Source organism: Ipomoea nil, unplaced genomic scaffold, assembly GCF_001879475.1.
Source record: "Ipomoea nil cultivar Tokyo-kokei standard unplaced genomic scaffold, Asagao_1.1 scaffold1576, whole genome shotgun sequence".
Classification (NCBI taxonomy): domain Eukaryota; kingdom Viridiplantae; phylum Streptophyta; class Magnoliopsida; order Solanales; family Convolvulaceae; genus Ipomoea; species Ipomoea nil.
Genome location: NW_017618004.1, coordinates 5,470,001 through 5,488,260, shown reverse-complemented (window position 1 = coordinate 5,488,260; position 18,260 = coordinate 5,470,001). Strand labels below are relative to the sequence as shown.

General features: G+C 37.6%; 2 protein-coding genes and 1 non-coding gene across 3 annotated transcripts; 1 reads left to right on the top strand and 2 right to left on the bottom strand.

Moving 5' to 3' along the window:
- Positions 1–300: 300 nt before the first annotated feature.
- Positions 301–3,157, bottom strand: LOC109190580 (probable tRNA N6-adenosine threonylcarbamoyltransferase). The gene is made up of 3 exons (XM_019341088.1): positions 2,454–3,157; positions 997–1,152; positions 301–866 (listed from the first exon to the last, which is right to left on the bottom strand). The coding sequence occupies exons 1-3, from the start codon at positions 3,015–3,017 to the stop codon at positions 519–521; spliced, it is 1,068 nt and encodes a 355-aa protein (XP_019196633.1). The 5' UTR covers positions 3,018–3,157; the 3' UTR covers positions 301–518.
- A 3,532-nt stretch (positions 3,158–6,689) lies between these two features.
- Positions 6,690–6,761, bottom strand: TRNAP-AGG. Its single transcript has one exon. It is a non-coding gene; the product is annotated as a tRNA-Pro (tRNA).
- Positions 6,762–6,823: 62 nt separating this feature from the next.
- On the top strand, positions 6,824–9,008 carry LOC109190581. The gene is made up of 2 exons (XM_019341089.1): positions 6,824–6,988; positions 8,040–9,008. The coding sequence occupies exons 1-2, from the start codon at positions 6,913–6,915 to the stop codon at positions 8,687–8,689; spliced, it is 726 nt and encodes a 241-aa protein (XP_019196634.1). The 5' UTR covers positions 6,824–6,912; the 3' UTR covers positions 8,690–9,008.
- The last annotated feature ends 9,252 nt before the right edge of the window (positions 9,009–18,260 follow it).

The window sequence follows — 18,260 nt, the reverse complement described above, 5'->3', positions numbered from 1 at the left end:
AGTAACCTGCAAATAATGCTAATTGCACTTTTTTGGTAAGTTTGAGGTTCTAATTGGAGCTTTTTGGAGTTGAAGGGCCTAATTGCACAAATGAGTATAGTTTAAAGGCTTATTTGACCCTTATCCCAAAATAATATTATTACCATTTTATATCTTGCACATCCATTCATTTACTTATCAGTTAATTTACTAGTCTTGAGCATATGTATTTCATTCATATAGTAAAATCGGATAGTAATGATCGCAATCCAAGACAATCAACTTTTGAATCAGTGCACAATAAAGAACAAAAGTTCCGTAGACATAGAAAAATGGTACTTGTAATTTGGAGAGTATATATTTCCCTGCAATTACTACAATCTTTGTTATCAATATAATCTCAAAAAGTATGAAATTAGAATACAAATGCACATTATAAACTAATCATAACGTAAAAATTCGAGAATTTAAACCTCTGTTTCATATCAAGCAATTACAGACAAAGAAAATAGTGAGAACCTTGAACTCCAAATGCCTGGTTAAATGCTAACCTCGGTAGTATTGCTGGTATTGGTTGATTCCTTCTCCCTCCAAATTGCCAGCACTTCATCTGTTCTGAATCTCTGCGTGAATGTGGATTCCTCCATTGCAGTCGAAGCTCCATGAGCATAGGCTAGGAGACCGGTATATGCAATCATCGCTCCATTGTCAATGCAGTACCTGTCGTCAGTTGCATACAATTTGCCACCCCTCTCGGAGCACATAATTCTCATCATCTCTTGCAATCGCTCGTTGCATCCCACACCGCCAACAATCAATACGTCTTTCTTGTCACAATGTGCCATGGCCCGCTCAGTGATCTCCACAAGCATTGCAAATAAAGTTTCCTAAAAGAGTGATAGGGATACCGCGAATTGAGTATCAAACATTTCGCTTTGTGATTTCAAGAAAAAGAGCTAGACGTGAAAATACAAATCGAAACCAAGTAGTTCAAGTATTGAAATTTGAAACTAATACCTGTAAGGAGTAGCAAAGATCTGCAGGGGAGCACTCATTATTTTTTAGCATCTCTTCAGTGGTGGCTTCAATATAGCTTAAGATCCCACTAAATGAAACATCCATCCCTTTTACTACATATGGAAGTTCAATGAACTTTTCTCCTTTCTTTGCAAGCTGAAATGAAGAACAGATCAGTCATGTTCATTATCTGAGGGCCAAACAAATTTTTTATTCACTTCTTTGCATTGATCTTTGCTTGCAAATTTATTCACTAACACTGACTTAATTTAATATAAATATTGAATTGTATACCGGGACACTCAAATTAACCAAACCAGGCAAATAACATGGGGCAGAGGGAGTATTAGATAGTATTGACAAATAAAAATTGTATTACCAAAGGAAAAGAGAAACTGGGAAGGTCTTGTATACATATCAATAGGCCCAAGTGATTATACTGTTTTTGCATTTCCCACAAAGTTAAAATCCTACAAAATGATTCTTCCAATAAATGTTTTATATTTTGGGTATTTTCCTTTCTTGAAAAAAGATTGCACCCCACTCCCTAAGAGTCCCAGCCTAAAGGCCCTGTTTGATAACATAGTAAGTTTATCAGCCAATTTTGGCTTATTTGACCACTATTAGCTGTTTGACTTGGTTAAACAATCAATATGAGTGTTTGATTAATTAGTTTTTTGTAACAATTTATTGCTTCAAAATGCTAAAATTCAAAAAGCTGCTCAAAGCAACTTTTTTTATCAGCTTTTTTAGAAAGTCATTTTGCATGTAATTAGCTACCATCTAACAACTAATTTACTAAACACTTTTCTACAATTAACTAATGTTGTCAACTAGTCAAATCCACTAATCCAATCATCTAATAGCTATTTACCAAACACCCCCAAAGCCTTAATAGAGGAGGTAAATCACAAGATACGCCTCAACGTCCAATAAAAGATTCCACAAAGTGTTTGTACACGTGCCCATAACAGGGTCAATACCTTGCATCCTCCTATTGCCAAAGCTCTAATTGTTCAACTAGATGAATTATACCTAGGGCAATATGACACGCAGACCAGGAACACAAATTTAACTTGTGAAAGCAAAATTTCTAACAGTAACTAGAAAATTCTATAATGTAGAAAATGCACCCTGCATATTACTATAAATAGAAAGGGGAAAATTTTTTAAAAAATATTAATAGTTCTATTAAAAAATCAGGGCCCCTTTCCAGAATTGGAGAATTTCCCACACTAGCTAGACTTGTTTCATGTGCTACAAATGGAAATGTCATACAAGTTGCTAATGGCACTATCTGTTGCCTCATAAGATCATTAAATTTATCATTTAGCAGTAATCTACGCGTTGATATTCTTCCATAAGCAGAAAACTTTAATCGGATCAAACGAAAATGGAGGCATATATAACTTGAATCAAATCAGAAGTAATAGCAGTGTATTTCTAGCTAATGTCACCTGTTCAATGTTGTATCCAGGGCTTGGATCGTTGGACAATGTGAGAACCCTAGCAAACCGGTCCAAGCAATTCCCAACAGCGATATCAATGGTCTCCCCGAAAATTCGGTACCTCCCTTCGCTATAAGCTATGACCTGAGTATTCCCTCCGCTGACGTACAACACAACCGGGTCAACCGCGCCGGTCACGACCCGGCCCATCTCAATATGCGCGACGCAATGATTCACCGCGACGATTGGCTTCTTCCAGAGCTGGGAGAGGACGCGGACGACCACCGCGGAGACCTGTAAGGGCGCGCCCATGCCGGGGCCCTTGGTGTAGCAAAGGCAGTCGATGTCCTTCGGGGTTACTCCGGCGGCGTCTAAGGCGGATTTGATGAGAGGGAGGACGTGCTGGAGGTGGTGCTGGGCGGTTTCGCGGGGGAGGAAGCCCTGCCCCGGCGGAGTGATGTAAGTGTGGCGGGGGTTGGATAGGATTGAGCCGTCGAGCGCCACCACTCCGACGCCGATTTTATTGGCGGAGCCCTCGAAACCTAGGGCTATTAGCTTCTTCTCCTCCTTCATTTTCGGATAATTGTCAGACTGTCAGTGAACGCGCCGCCGGAAAGCCTGAGATTTTAGCCGTAGGGGTTTTAGAACGTGAGCGAGAAATATCCTCAAATAAGGGAAATAACGCTGTTCCTATCTTTTTGGCACCAATAGGCTTACAGTTATAGGCCCAATAAGGTTATAAGGGAGATGTTGGAGGAAATATATAATACCTTTCACTTTTGCCCCATATAGTTTAGATATATTACCCATTAGCCCTCCTTTTTCTCGCACACATAAACTAGCCTAGGTTGTCTGATCGATTCAAACATGTCATCTCACAAGAAATTGAATATGAAATTTGATTGTCAAGCTAACTATTTGACCAACTCGATTGAGTTACCTTCTAATTATCCCTCATTATATTGTATTGAAAAGGGAAAAAAAAAACGTCAAATAAGCCTTCAAATTATTAGTGTTTGTGCAATTAGGCCATCGAAAAAAAAACAAGTGCAATTAAACCATTTATACTCGTGCATATAACATTTTTAGCAGGTTACTTTTTGGTTAAGGAAGTAATATGAATGTCATAAAAAGTTAAAAACCAAAGGTAATATGAATATCATGACATCTTATGTAACAATTTTTAATATTTAAATCGATTTATTATGAATTTAATATTCAACTCTAACCAAAGCGCATCTCAAATTTTCTTCATCATTAACCTCTTTATAGTATATTTGAGGCAACTTGCACTGTGCCCTGACATGGACGGACGACTCCACTTCTTGCTCTCTCACTTTGTTCCATTCGACATAAGCCCAAAACGCCAATCTAAAACGCTACAAACTGCAGTGTTTTAGATTTTGACAGTTTGGAGCAAATTCACTGCTCCAAAGCGTCATTTACCAAACAAAACTTTCATCTTTCATTTTTCTTTTAGATATACCCAGGATTTTCACCGTTGAATACAGTGACTAATTCCCTCGGTGAATTTATTTTGGGTGGGACAGTTAACCTGTAGATTTAAAGCTGCTTCATACTAAAAGCCAAGAATCAAACCATTGACATTTGGTTAATGATGGGTGAGCACCTTCTACTCAACTACACCCCAGGTTAACTTTCATCGTTCATGTCAAAACGTTGAAATTGACAAATCCATTAAAATTTTGTCATACTAATTACCAAATAAGCCCATTGGCTTTGAAATAAAGATTTAAATTTAGCCGGGCAGCTCAATTAGTCATAGGGGTGAAGTTTAATTAGAAAGAATAACTAAGGATCGAGTCTCACCCATGGCAGTGTGGAGCAATATCTCAAAGTGAGGGGACTTCTTGTGCCCAATAAGCAAATGTTTAACCTAGTTGATTCAAGTGAGTTACCATAATTTACATCCTCATATATGCTTTATTCGAAATGTGGGAGGGATTCAACCTTTTGGGAAGAAAGATTTAAATTTATAAACATTTCAATAAAATATGGTGCATACATGCATATATATGTAATTAAAAGTGAAAATATAGGGTCAACCAAGCTAAGCCAAACAAATTATTTGGTCACAGTAAAACAGCTAAACGGCTTGGCCAACACGGCCGATAGATGATTCCTAGTTCGACACCTGGTCAGCTGCACCCTTTCCGATATACCACCACCGTTCTCCGCCCCCTCTCCGGCAGCGTTCGCGGCCACCGGCAACACCCTCTTGGGGGAGAGGCGGCGCTGCCTCTCCTTGATCGCGACCAGATCCATCTCCGGCTTGAACTTCGCCGGCCCAAAAATAAACATCCGCCGCATCGACTTCGCCGACATCGACGCCAGAGAACTAATGTTCACCTTCTGAGACGCCGACGACAGCGAAACCGCCTCCCTCTTGCCGCTGAACGAACTGGACCGGAAACAATCCACTTCCCGCGCCTCATTTCTCTGCACAACCGCATCGCCTCCGCGAATGATTTTTCCGGCGGAGGCGAAGTCGGAGAAGAAGTAGAAAAGCTCTTGAGACGACGGTGACGGCGGCCATGGATTATCATCCAACACTACTTCGTGTCCATTTTCAAGGTACGATCTGAAAGAGAGAGCGGAGTAATCGTCGCAGTCGCTATCTTGTTCCTTTTCCATTTCCATTTCAGAACCAAAGAAACTGTACGTGAAATTGGATGTGAAGAAGAATAATGGAATTGGACAGCATATATATACAGATAAATACATGAATCTGCTGTCATTGCAGTCTTTCGTCTTTAATGAAGGGTCTTCTTTATTTTCGTCAAAACCCAAAATATATACTCTCTAACAAAATGAACCACACTAAAGAAAAAAATTCACCACACTCAATCGTACATTTTTAAACACTTTATGGTGCATTTATGCTTGCCAAGTGAACGACTCAATACGAGAAACACTGTCCATACAGAAACCTGATCCTATATATTGGCTAATTTTACCCTTTTCCTTCTAACATTTGATAACATTTTTCAGTAAATGTTTTGATTAATCAAACAAAATGATAATATTGACATTTTAAACTAATTATCCATGGAGCGAGTTGCTTTCAAATTTTGTATTTTGTTTATTGAAAATTATGTTAATATTTGACCCTATTAAATTTTAAAATCTTATTGACAGAATCTACAAATCTCAACTTATATGAGATCTGATTTAAAACGTATGATCGAATTGCAATAACGAATAATTAAGGCTATAGTTATGGAAAATCATATTGATTGATCAAAACAATAATTAATAAGAGTATGATATATTCTCATCCTCATCATCATTATTATTATTATTATTATTATTATTATTATTATTATTATTATTATTATTTGTTGTTGTTTAAATACTAAGTTAACTTTCATTGTGATTGGATTGAACTTAGAGTTATCTCGACGAGTATTTAGAGGTACAATGATAATGAGCAACGCATGACTGTCACGAGTAGCAACTTTGCAAGAGCCAAATAATTAGCTAGCTGGGTCTCCCCTTCCCTCTTCTCCCAAAATAAAAAAAGATTACATTCTATCAATTCTTGAATAATCAATAGATATAAATGACTTTTTAAAAAATGTTTGTAATAATAATAAAGAAAGTACATTAAAATGTAAATCTACGATTTTTACAAATATTTCATGTTTATATATTTTAATTTTCTATAAATTACAAATCATATTTATGAAAAGAATAACAATGTTACCTACTCATTCAATATTGTCTTGACGTGATATAGTTTGATTAAACTTTTCAATATCTGATTATTAATTAAATTCATTTTAACAATTAATCAATTTATAAACACATGCTAAATAAAAAGTTAAAATGTAACAGAAGGAAAATAGTACTCCTACTTCATTTTTCATTTCATATTTATTATTCATTGATTAAACTGAAATTTTTTCTTTATATGTTAATATTTATTATAAAAAAATTGAATTGTAAAATAAATTCATTCAAATATTGCTATTCTGGAAGACAGACAGCTACTACTCTACCAGAAGATAGCGCAAAAAATGTTTAAAAAATAAGAGAAAGAATAGAAAAGGGAAAAGGGAAAAAATAACAAATCTAGAAGAAAGAGCAAAACAGGTCAGAAGCATTCATTACAATTCACAAGTCAAATACCGATAACTCCGTCCCCCGTAAAGAATCTAGAAGAGCCCCGTCACGATACAGCTAACGGGTCGACCCGTTTGTCTATTGGGGAAAACAAAAATTGGGGCATTCCGAGAATTGAACTCGGGACCTCTCGCACCCTAAGCGAGAATCATACCACTAGACCAAATGCCCGTTTGCTTCATCAGTTCTTCGCAAAATTATACAATTGATAAATCATAGTATTATATTACCACATTTGTGAAGTGTTAACGCAAAACCCTACGAATCTGGGACGAGGGCTTACCAAAATTGAGTATCGGAATCCAAATTCCTCTCGGGAAAAATGGCAGGAGCTGCAGCGCTCTTTCGTTTGGCTCGATCCCAGGCTACTCGTCTCAATTCCACCTATTTCCGATCAGGTTCTTTTCTTCGTCACCCTTGTTTGCTTTTAATTTTAGGAATCGCACACGCTTTGTATGGAAGCGGGGCGATCGTTCGTTGGTTCACTGCCCGATGAGATTCGTGTTTATTGGACAATTTAGCTGTGGAGAGTGAAAAATGTGAAGAAGTTAGTGTAAACACGAAATTTGGTACTGTTATCGCATGCCTCCTGAGTTTTGTAAATAAAGCAATGATCTTTCTAATTTCTATGCCAGAAAGGCAGAAACTTTCTGAGTGGCTATGGCCCTAAGATTCTTGAACTGACTCATATTGCGTGGTGGGTTTGGGGTAAACTCTGTGGAAATGGATGTTAAGCAAATTTCTAGGAGATCAAAATATGGGCTCAACTGTGCATTTTGAGCAATCTAGGTTCAGTGATCTGGTAAAGCTCAGTCCAGGGAAAATTTTGCTGAATGAAGTGTGCTTGAGTACATATTCTTGTCCAGTTGGGCTTAAATGACCCCTCCATTTCTGGGATGCATTTGTCCATCCCTTTAAGGTTGCTGGAGAACAATACAGATACTGTGTAAATTAGGTCTGATTGTAGCCTATGGGTCTCAGTTTATGTTGTTCGGTTTTCTATTTGTGTGGAACAAACATTAATCCAGTGTTTTCTTTATACTTCAATTAAGTAAATAGAATTTTAAATTGCTTTTTTTTTTTTTTTTTTTTTTTTTTTTTTTTTTTTTTTGGGTTCAAGACAGTTTGCAATTTAGACTTTTTGGATCTTGAAACTCCTTCAAAAGTAGAGTTTTTCTATACTAATACTCAATCTACGATCTTTGTTTCTCTTATTAGAGGAAAAAAAAAAAATTCTGGGTCTTGAAAGTCCTTGTTTTTCCTTGCTTATTTTTACTTGAGTATACAATGGTCTTCATTCAAGTAAACAATGTTTGATTTGTTGGTAGAAAGAACATTCCGGTGAATGATCCCCAATTTCCTATATTCCTATTGTTTTTTCTTTTAAGAAAGTTTGCAATTGTCAATACTTGGTTATATTTCTGTTCTTGACATAATTCAATTCATCAGGTTTTCATCTGGGTAGTTCTGGGACCTTTTCTTATACGCATGCTAAAACGGATAGCAATTATGCAAGGCAGCTTGCTACTGTCCAGAAGAGATGGTTATCTAAATCCATCTCAGCAGAAGAGGATAACAAGATTAGTATTGGACCTCGTAAAGGAAATGATGTGGGAAACGATGAAAAAGACACAGGTGTCATCTATTATGGTCCAATCTCAAATACCATCAAGAAAGTGAAGCTTCTCTCCCTGTCGACCTGCTGCCTCTCTGTATCCTTAGGCCCGGTGATAACCTTCATGACATCTCCCGACATGAATGTGATCCTGAAGGGAGCGGTGGCATCCACCGTCATATTCTTGAGCGCTACTACGACTGGGGCCCTTCACTGGTTCGTGAGCCCCTACATTCACAAACTCAGGTGGCAGCCTGGCTCGGACAGTTTTGAGGTGGAGATGATGTCATGGCTGGCAACATATATTCCAAGAACTATCAAATTTGCAGATATCAAGCCAGCGGAGACAAATAGACCATTCGTGACATTCAAGGCCAATGGGAGCTTTTATTTTGTCGACACGGAGCATTGTCATAACAAGGCATTGTTAGCAAAGTTAACACCGAATAAACCATCTCACGATTCAGCCTTCAAGAACTTGTAGTGAGCATCTCTACCCTTGAGGCTTCCTCCCAGTACTTTGGAGATCAGTTTTGTTGATAAAGGTACTAATGAGACATTTCATAAAAATATTGGCATAAAATGACTGCATCTCTTTCTTTTGGCTCGAGATTGTACCAGAAACAGTGGCAAGAGCCTATTTGTTTGCAGTTTTTACTGTGTTAGAGCTGATTTTCATATATTCCTAGGCATAGATCATCTCCCTGGATTGGATATTTCATATTTGCTATTCAACTGATTCATGGTTAAGCATTGTTTTGGCCTACATTGTTATCATATTTAAGTCATTCCTTTTTCTTTTAGATTGTCTGCTTTTCATCTTTTTGGATCACAATGACCTCCCTAGCTTGGTGGTTTTTGGTTCTAACCTCTAACTCATACTAGGGTTCAATTCCTAGTAGTTATATTATTATTTTTAGTTTCCTATTTTAGAATATTGCTTGTATTATTTATTTGGGCCGATATCTTGGGCTTTGTACCAATTCTTTTATGCCTCAATTGTTATGCTGTGGTATTGTGCACACCTTGTAAGGTAAATACGGTTCTATGTTCATAATTACTGAACTATATGTTTATAATTATAAAGTTATATATTCATAATTATTGAACTCTATATTCACAATTACAGAACTCTATGTTCATAATTATAAAGCAATATATTTATAATTTTTGAACTTCATATTCACAATTATTGAATCTCTATATTCATAATTACAGAACTGTATGGTCATAATTATGTTTACATTTTATGTTCATAATTATAGAACTATATGTTCATAATTTTTAAACTATATATTCATAATTATGAACAATTTTAGAACCGTGTCCACCTTACATAATTTGCATTTAGGCCTAGCATCTCAAACAATAATACTACTATTTTCTATCACATCTTATGGTGGACCCGATTCAGAGTTCAGACTACATCATCACTGGGGGAGGAGGGAATTTCAACTTTGTTTTTGTTAGGCAGTCCAATTAAGCTAATTAGATAGAGGGTCAAATAATTAGAACTATGAAAGATGGCTGCTAAAGCTCAACCACTCCAACATGGGGAGTATTATTTTAGATAATTATGCACTTCAAGATAGCTGTTTTGGACTAACATGTTTTTTTTTTTTGTTTTTTTTTTTAATAACATAAATCCACATTTTTCTTCATAAACAATTTGTCCCTTCGACTTTTTATCTGAGTTTTGATCCAATTCAAGCTTGTTTGATCTGCTGCCACCGCCGCAGCTCAGCGACGTTTTCATACACTACTACAGTCTGTTTCCGCCCTCAGGAGGCGGCAGTGATGGATTTTCCCGGCGGGCGTATTCGCCTGTACGTTCTTCATCTTCCGCTGCATTATTGCTATTCACTACGTATCACTCAAAATTTGGAATAAGGTTCAAATTGGCAACTGAACGTAACTTGAAAATGCAATTAGGCCACTGAACGAAAAAAAAGTGCAATTAGACCATTGAACACTCAAAAAATGTGCAATTAGGCCACTGAACTCTCCAAACGTATGCAATTTTACCGGATAACATGTTACCTGCTTACGTGGCAGCTTAGTTGGCATTTTTAATAATTTTTAAATAATTTTAACAATTAATTTTAATAATAAATTTTATAAAAAATTAGAAAAAATTAAATAAAAAATAAAATAAAGTCGTTTTTATTTTTTTAAAATTTTTTTTAATAAAAAGTTATTATTAAAATTTATTAAAAATTAATTAAAATTTATTAAAAATGCCAACTCAGCTGCCACGTAAGCAGATAACCTGCTAAAATTGAGGGTAACCTACTATCAGGTGAAATTGCACATTTTTGGAATATTCAGTGGCCTAATTGCATTTTTTTTTTTCGTTCAGTGGCCTAATTGCATTTTTAGGTTACGTTCAGTAGCCAATTTGAACCTTATTCCCTCAAAATTTTAATGGAATAATCAATATGTATGAAAATTTTGAATATATAAAGACTGTTTTTTTAAGGACTAAATTAATGATTTTGGGCGATTATTAATTGGAAAATATTTTAATTTTAAAATAAATTTAAAAAATTATTTACATATACATTTTCTTACCTATAGCATTCAAAATCTTCACCATTACAACAACAATAGTTTTGAAATAAAGATTTTTTGTCCGGCCAACTAAGAGATAGAAAGTTATATATATATATATATATATATATATATATATATATATATATATATATATATATATATAGAGAGAGAGAGAGAATGGATGTTTTGATCATAGACATTGTCATCATATACGTAAAGAATAGAAGCTTCTAATACCATTTGGGATTGAATTGTTTTAGTCACACCTTGATAATTCTCCCCTTCTAGTAGTATTTTATGCACTTCACTTAAATCCATTTTCTTCTCGTGCATGAATTATGTCCAAATCTTCGACGTTATAGTGATCCAACTTATACCTTACTACTAAAAATAAGTCTTTGATTATATTTCTCATTCATTAGATTAATGTTTTAGAGATTAACCCCATAATTTTATACTATTTTCCACGTCCAAAGCCTTGTTTTGTTTTAAATTTTTATTTTTGATATTTCAATTAAAAACATCAATATTGTATGCAATATGAAGAGCATGAAGAGACACAGTACGTGATCATAACCTATTCATCATATATACATTATTCTTAAAATTAATATTTTCACGAATTAAACTGGAATTAATATTCATAGTAATTTTTTTTACATAATTTAAATTCCTTTTTTTTTTCAAAATTCTTTTCATCGAATAAAAAAAGTGTCACTACAATTTTGAACATTTTCTAAAATTGCATATTTACAAATCGTTGAATGCATTTTATGATTTTACACAGTGCACCTTTATGCTCATACTTTTTTTTTGAGAGGGTTTATGTTCATACTTAAACACATACTCTTACAAGAATTGAATATATATATATATATATATATATATATATATATATATATATATATGTATATATAGAGGAGAGAGAGAGAGAGAGAGATTAGGTCGAACTCCACATTGGAAACTTGAGGTTTTGGAATGAAGTTCGGTTTGAATACTTCTATACTGATGAGTATATTACCCAAATTAAAAAGTAATATTTGAATTAGAATGTGACATGATTTAAGTGTTCGTGTTTAATTTCTTACTGTGGAGACATTAAAAGAATTGATTTTTTTTTAATGAATTGAAACAAATAATTTTTCTGTAATGTTTCTGGGTTGCTAGGTCATACTATACTTTGAAGATCCTAAATCAGTGTTAAAGGGTAGAAGAATCAAGGAAGCAACCATATATCAGTAACTATCAAAATTATTAGGACTCTATGTATTTGAGTTAGATTATGACTCCCTATTTCAGTATTTCTGAGATTATGACTCCCTATCCCAGTCACTCTGGGATTTTCTCTTTATATATACTTGTAATCTGTACATTTGTAATTACATTACTCAATACAATTCTATCCGTTCTCATCTGGTATTAGTTAAGCTAGGGTTTCTTTCCAATGGCTGACCGTTGAATCTTCAGAACGGACCGTTTCTAATAGTGTTGTTTCTTCGGTCTCATCAACCATAAATTTTTTATCCGCCGCTCACCACTTTATTAGTATCAAACTGACATACAGGAACTACCTGTTTTGGAGAACCCATGTTGTTCATTTTCTTGATGATCATGATTTAATGGGGTTCGTTGATGGTACGAACTCATGTCCGCCGGCTTTCCTTTTTGGTGGAGAAGACGGTTCGCCGGCGCAACCCAATCCCGCACATCGAGATTGGGTTCGACAGGATCAGGCCCTCCTGTCCGTGCTTATATCATCATTATCTGATGAGGTGATGCCGTTGGCCATCGGTCTTCACACTAGCCGGGCAGTCTGGACTGCCGTCATTGGCACCCTTGGGTCGTCGTCTCGCTCTCGCGGCTTGAACCTGCTTGCCCAGTTGCAGTCGCTTCACCAAGGAGATGCATCAATCGTCGACTACATCGGGAGAGCGAGGATTTTGGTTGAGGAGCTTACCCTCGTCGGCTGGCCAATATCTCTCGAGGAGCAGAATCTTTACGTCGTCAGAGGGTTACGACCTGAATTCCGGGGTCTCACGTCCTCCCTAAATGTTCGCGGCCAGCCCGTAACCCTTTAGGTGCTCACCGATTTTCTTGGTGTGGAGGAGTTTATCTTCAATAGCCTTAGTCTATATATGCGTACAATCAAGTTCTAGAATACCAAACAACAATTTTCAAAAGTTGATTGAAATAGAAACAACAATTTTATGACCTTGTGGTCTAGTGGTATGAAATGACTTTCTCAAATAGGAGGTTCAACTCTTTGTACTTCAATAGGTTCATAAAGTAAATATAAACAGATATTACTAAAAAAAGTGATTGAAATAATCGAGTGGTGTATCATTCAAATTTATTTAAAACTGTTTATCTAATGCCCATTTTTAATTGAGCCATGTTTGCATGTCATTGAGGTAGTGAGATATTTTTTTTCTCCAATTATAATTATTGGTTTCCCTCATGATCTATTTTTTTTTATTACCTAGAGTGACTTGGCTCTCCCATATAACATATCTATATATATCTTCTAGAAATGTGATCACATTTTTCCTGCCCCCTTAGTTAAACCAAGCAATGCAACTTTCTTGAAATGGTCAACAATATAATGTCTTCATTGCCACCTAAGCTTCAGCTCTCATATTCCATGGATGTATATAACCACTCAAAACCCCCCTTTTCTTCTTCTTCACAGTTGTCTCTATTCTCCAAACCACCTATCTACTCTAATGCTTCATTAATTAAGGCCATTAGAGCCTTAATCATCACCATCAACCATAATTATGCCTGCTGAGAAAAACCAGCTTTCTCTCTCCGATATCTTCATGATCCAGCCAGAGAAGAAGCTGCCGGAGGAGGAGGAAGAAGAAGACGACACTCTTTCGCTTTGTGATCTTCCGGCGTACTGTAACGCCGCCGAATGGGTTAAATATTCCGGCGAGTCGGCGTCGCAGAGCTCCAGCGGTACCAGCTTCACCTCCCTGTCGTCGGCGGCGGCGTCTTCCGAAGGAGAAGGTGACGGCGGCTTCGAGTTTTTTAGCGAGGAGTGGAAGAAGAACGCAGTTTCTAACCCTCCGGACAACATTATTTTCTGCGGGAAACTCATCTCCAGCAAGAAACAGCAACCGTCCCCGAGAAATGCGGCGCGGATCCCGGAGGAGAAGATCGGAAATTGTGGTGGCGGTAACCGCTTTCTCCGGATTTTCAGAGCAAAGATTTTTGGCTCGTCGAGAAAAGGCGCGAGCGCGGAGAAGAAGAGCGATGAATCGTCGTCGTCGGCGTCGGCGAAGGTGAAGAAGGATTGTTATTATTGTTGTTATTCATCGGCTAAAAACGACGACGTCCGTAGCCTGTCGGTGATGAGGTCGCCGTTATCATCCTCCCCGTCGGGGAAGTCAAGGTGGCTGTTAGTCTTCTTCGGATTTTCGAGAGCCCCGACGGAAGCAATGGAGTTGAGAGACATCAGGAATCGGAGAAGTCGAAAAATGACGCCGTCGTCGTCCACTCGAACGGAAAACGGTGACGATGCGACCGCAATAGTGAGCAGCGGAGACGGAGCAAGGAGGAGGCTGTGGCGGCTGATCAGAGCGCTGAGCTGTGGCGGCAGCCACCACTCGCTCATCCGCTCGGTAGGCGTTGATGGACTGGGCTTTTCGCCGGGAATGTGACGGCTGCCGGAAAAGGGGCGGGAGAAGATTTTAGTCACGTGGCACGTTGTGGTGGACTGATTAGACCAAATCTTGAATATTATTAGGGCTAAATGCATAATGTAATACCTGCGGCGATCATTATTAGCCATCCTCATTGATTTTTAGTTGTTAATTATAATTAATCCATTTTAGTTAGGCACATGACGGAATGATGGATGGCTGAAATTATAAATAAAAAAAAAAAACATTTTGTCTCTAGGTATAAAAGATTCGTTTTCTTTTTCTAAAATACACTTTTTGTTTCTCAAAAGTTATATATTGTATGTAATTGCATGCAGGCCCCTATTTTTTTTTTTTTAATCATGTTCTTGTAAATAAATGAGACCTTATCAAAAGCATAATAAAAAAAAATAAAAAAAAAAAAGCAACAAATAGGTTTCAAACGAATGACCTCCAAAATGAAACACTATAGAAACATGTTTCTACCACTCTTCTCTAAAGTCTTTTAAGATTAATTGTACTTTTATTTTGTTTTAATGTCTTAACTAGCTAGGCAAAAATTAAAGAGTAAATACTCAAAATGAGTTAATTCCAGCAATGGTCCTCCGACTATTGTGATTTTCCAAAATTAGTCATCGACTTTTAATTTGGACAAAAAAAACACTTGACTTTTAGATTTATTCCAGCAATGGTCCTTCCGTCAAAGATCAGTTAAGTTGGGGTTAATTAGAGGGGTATTGTAGTCATTCTATCTTGGTGAATAACTTATCAGCATAGTGTTACATCTGCCGGCCAGTCATCTCCGAACACGAAATTTGCGACGGTGAAGTTTGCGGCGTCGATGGCGTTGATTACATGGAAACCCGGCCATGTTACTGGTGTCGGATCTCGGGCCGGTGTTGTTGAACTCCGCATAGTACGATGTATTGAGCGCGAAGTCTCCCGACCAAATTTGCCATCCTCCGGTATTTATGAAACCGTCCATGAATGATTCCATGTACACCGTCCTGGAGTACTCCTTCCATGGGCGGCCGAGAAAAGTGTTGGTGGTGGCCAAGTCGTCGGCAGGTTTGATGGTGCAATTGAGGATTGAAGTTCCGGTGTTCTAGTTGGGATCCATTCTTCCCTGAGCAGTTATGGCGTTGAACTGACCAGACATGGGTAGGCGCGGGTAGAGGTTGCAATTCTGGAACACAGCGGCGGCTTTGCCGAATATGAAGTCCATCGTGCCGTAAATAATGTCGCATTCTCGCTAGAATTGTCTAAGAGAATGTGCGTATAGTGTGTCTTGGTACCCCTCAAAACTGCAGTTGTAGAATGTGGATAAATCCGCCCCATTCCGAACCGCCACCGCTTGGTGCTTTATCGCCCCTGCCGTATTCCGGAATGTCATGTTCACGCCGACAAATCCTTGTCCAACCACCGTTGTAAAATGAGATAGATATTAATTAACAGAATTATTAATGTCAATCAACATAACTGCAAAAACACACGTACTAGGACTGATTTTAACAATGATTTAATGTCGTGTCTTTCGCCGGAAATCGGGCGGCTGAGAAACTTGACGGTGTTCGACGTGAGCTTCAACAAGCTGTTAGGGCTGTTGCCGGAGAAGATCAGCGAGATGGTTAGCTTGGAACAGCTGAATGTGGGTCATAATATGCTTTCCGGGAAAATTTCGAAGAGTATATGTAAGCTTCCTAAGCTTCAGAATTTTACATTTTCGTATAACTTCTTTATCGTTGAGTCGCCGGCTTGTTTGACGTTGCGCAAGATTGATGATCGCCGGAATTGCTTGCCGACTAGGCCGGAACAACGGTCTGCGACACAGTGTAAGGCGTTCTTGGGTAAGAGAATTAGTTGCGGTGCTTTTAAATGTCAAAAGTTTACTCCTTCTCTGCCTTCACCTCCTCTGTCGTCTCCTCCTTTGCCCGCTCCTCCGCCGTTGATTTCTGTTCCAGCATCGGGTTCCAAACCACCTTCACATTCACCCCGCTGCCAACAACTTCTCCTCCTCGACCAACACTGTATTACTATAGTTCACCTCCGCCTCCAAATTCGCCACCTCCTCCACCACCCGTATACATCTATACCTCCCCGCCGCCACCTCCTGTCCACTCTTCACCTCTCCGCATCCAAATCTAACCATTTTGATAGGACTAACTAAACTTTTCGTCGCCGGAGGGTCAATTCACAGGTCGTCGCGGAGGTTTGTGGAGAAGTGGAAGTGGAGTGGCTGTGTTGTATGTATGGTTTGGAGGTCGTAGACTGGATAAGTTATTCACCAAGATTGGAATGACTACAATACCCCTCTAATTAACACCAACTTAACTGATCTTTGATGGAAGGACCATTACTGGAACAAATATAAAAGTCAAGTGTCTTTTTTGTCCAAATTAAAAGTCGAGGACTAATTTTGGAAAATTGCAATAGTCGGAGGACCATTGGTCCCTCGACTATAGCTAAATTCACAAATTGGTCCTCGACTTTCAATTTCAACCAATTAAGTCCTTAACTTTGTAATTTTGACACGATTTGGTCATCCATCTATTTGACCGTTTGTTGACCGTGATCGACGATCTCCAGAAGAACATTTAGCTCTCGTTGGAGCACGTGGAGTTCTCCAGGATGACGTTGCACTGGTTCGGAAACACGTCGTCGTCTTCGCTCTGGTACGAACTCAACTACATTGAATCCAAAGGGATGATGAAGAAAGGCGACCGGATTTGGTAGATTGCTTTCGGCAGTGGATTCAAATGTAACAGTGCAGTCTGGAAATGCAACCAGAACCTTAAAAAACCGACGATGGACCATGAAATTACATATATATCCTCAAAAATCACAGTCAACAAACGGTCAAATAGACAGAGGACCAAATTGTGTTAAAATTACAAAGGTAAGGACTTAATTGGTTGAAATTAAAAGTCGATGACCAATTTGCGAATTTAGCTATAGTCGAGGGACCATTTTGGGTACTTACTCAAAATTAAATATTGGGCCTCTAAAAATTTGAGACCATTAAATATTGGGCTCTCTAAAAATTTGAGACCCTGTGTTTTTGCACAGCTTGCAGAGTCAAAAATCGCAAATTATGCTGTGGACTCGTGTCCACAATGCATTGTGGACACGAGTCCAAAACGACGTCGTTTTCAAGGAAAACGCGGCATTCCTGTTTTAAAAAAAAAAAATTGATTTTGTCTCGTCGTTAACGGCGTTATTCGTTTGTGGCATTATGAATGTACAATTATGAAATTATGAATGTACAGTTATGAAATTATGAATGTACAGTTATGGAATTATGAATGTAAGTTATGGAATTATGAACACATGGCTCTGACATTATGGACTTACAATTATGAACATATAGTGATAAAATTATGAACATAGAGCTCTAAAATTGTGAACATAGAGCTTCGAAAATTATGAATTTACAGTTATTGAATTATGAATGTACAGTTATGCAATTATGAATGTACAGTTATAGAATTATGAACACAGAGAGCTCACATTATGAACTTACAATTATGAACATATGCTCCTATAACAAAACGGTCTGAAACTTTAAAAAAAATGGTGGAAGATAATGGTGCCACTAACGGCACCGTTACCATGTCCACAATGCATGCTAGACACGGGTCCATAGCATATTGATTGGTCAAAAATCCAGACCTGATTGCATGCATTGTTGGAGCTAGTGGGAATCAAACGGAACCCCATCTATTGTTGACCAGTACTTTCCTTTCCTGAAAAACACCGAACCCTATCATCATTAAGGATTAATCGGAGGAGAACAAGGGAAAACTCCATTATCTTTAAGCCTTGAGAATTCATTATTTCATTATAGTAAGGTTGACCAAC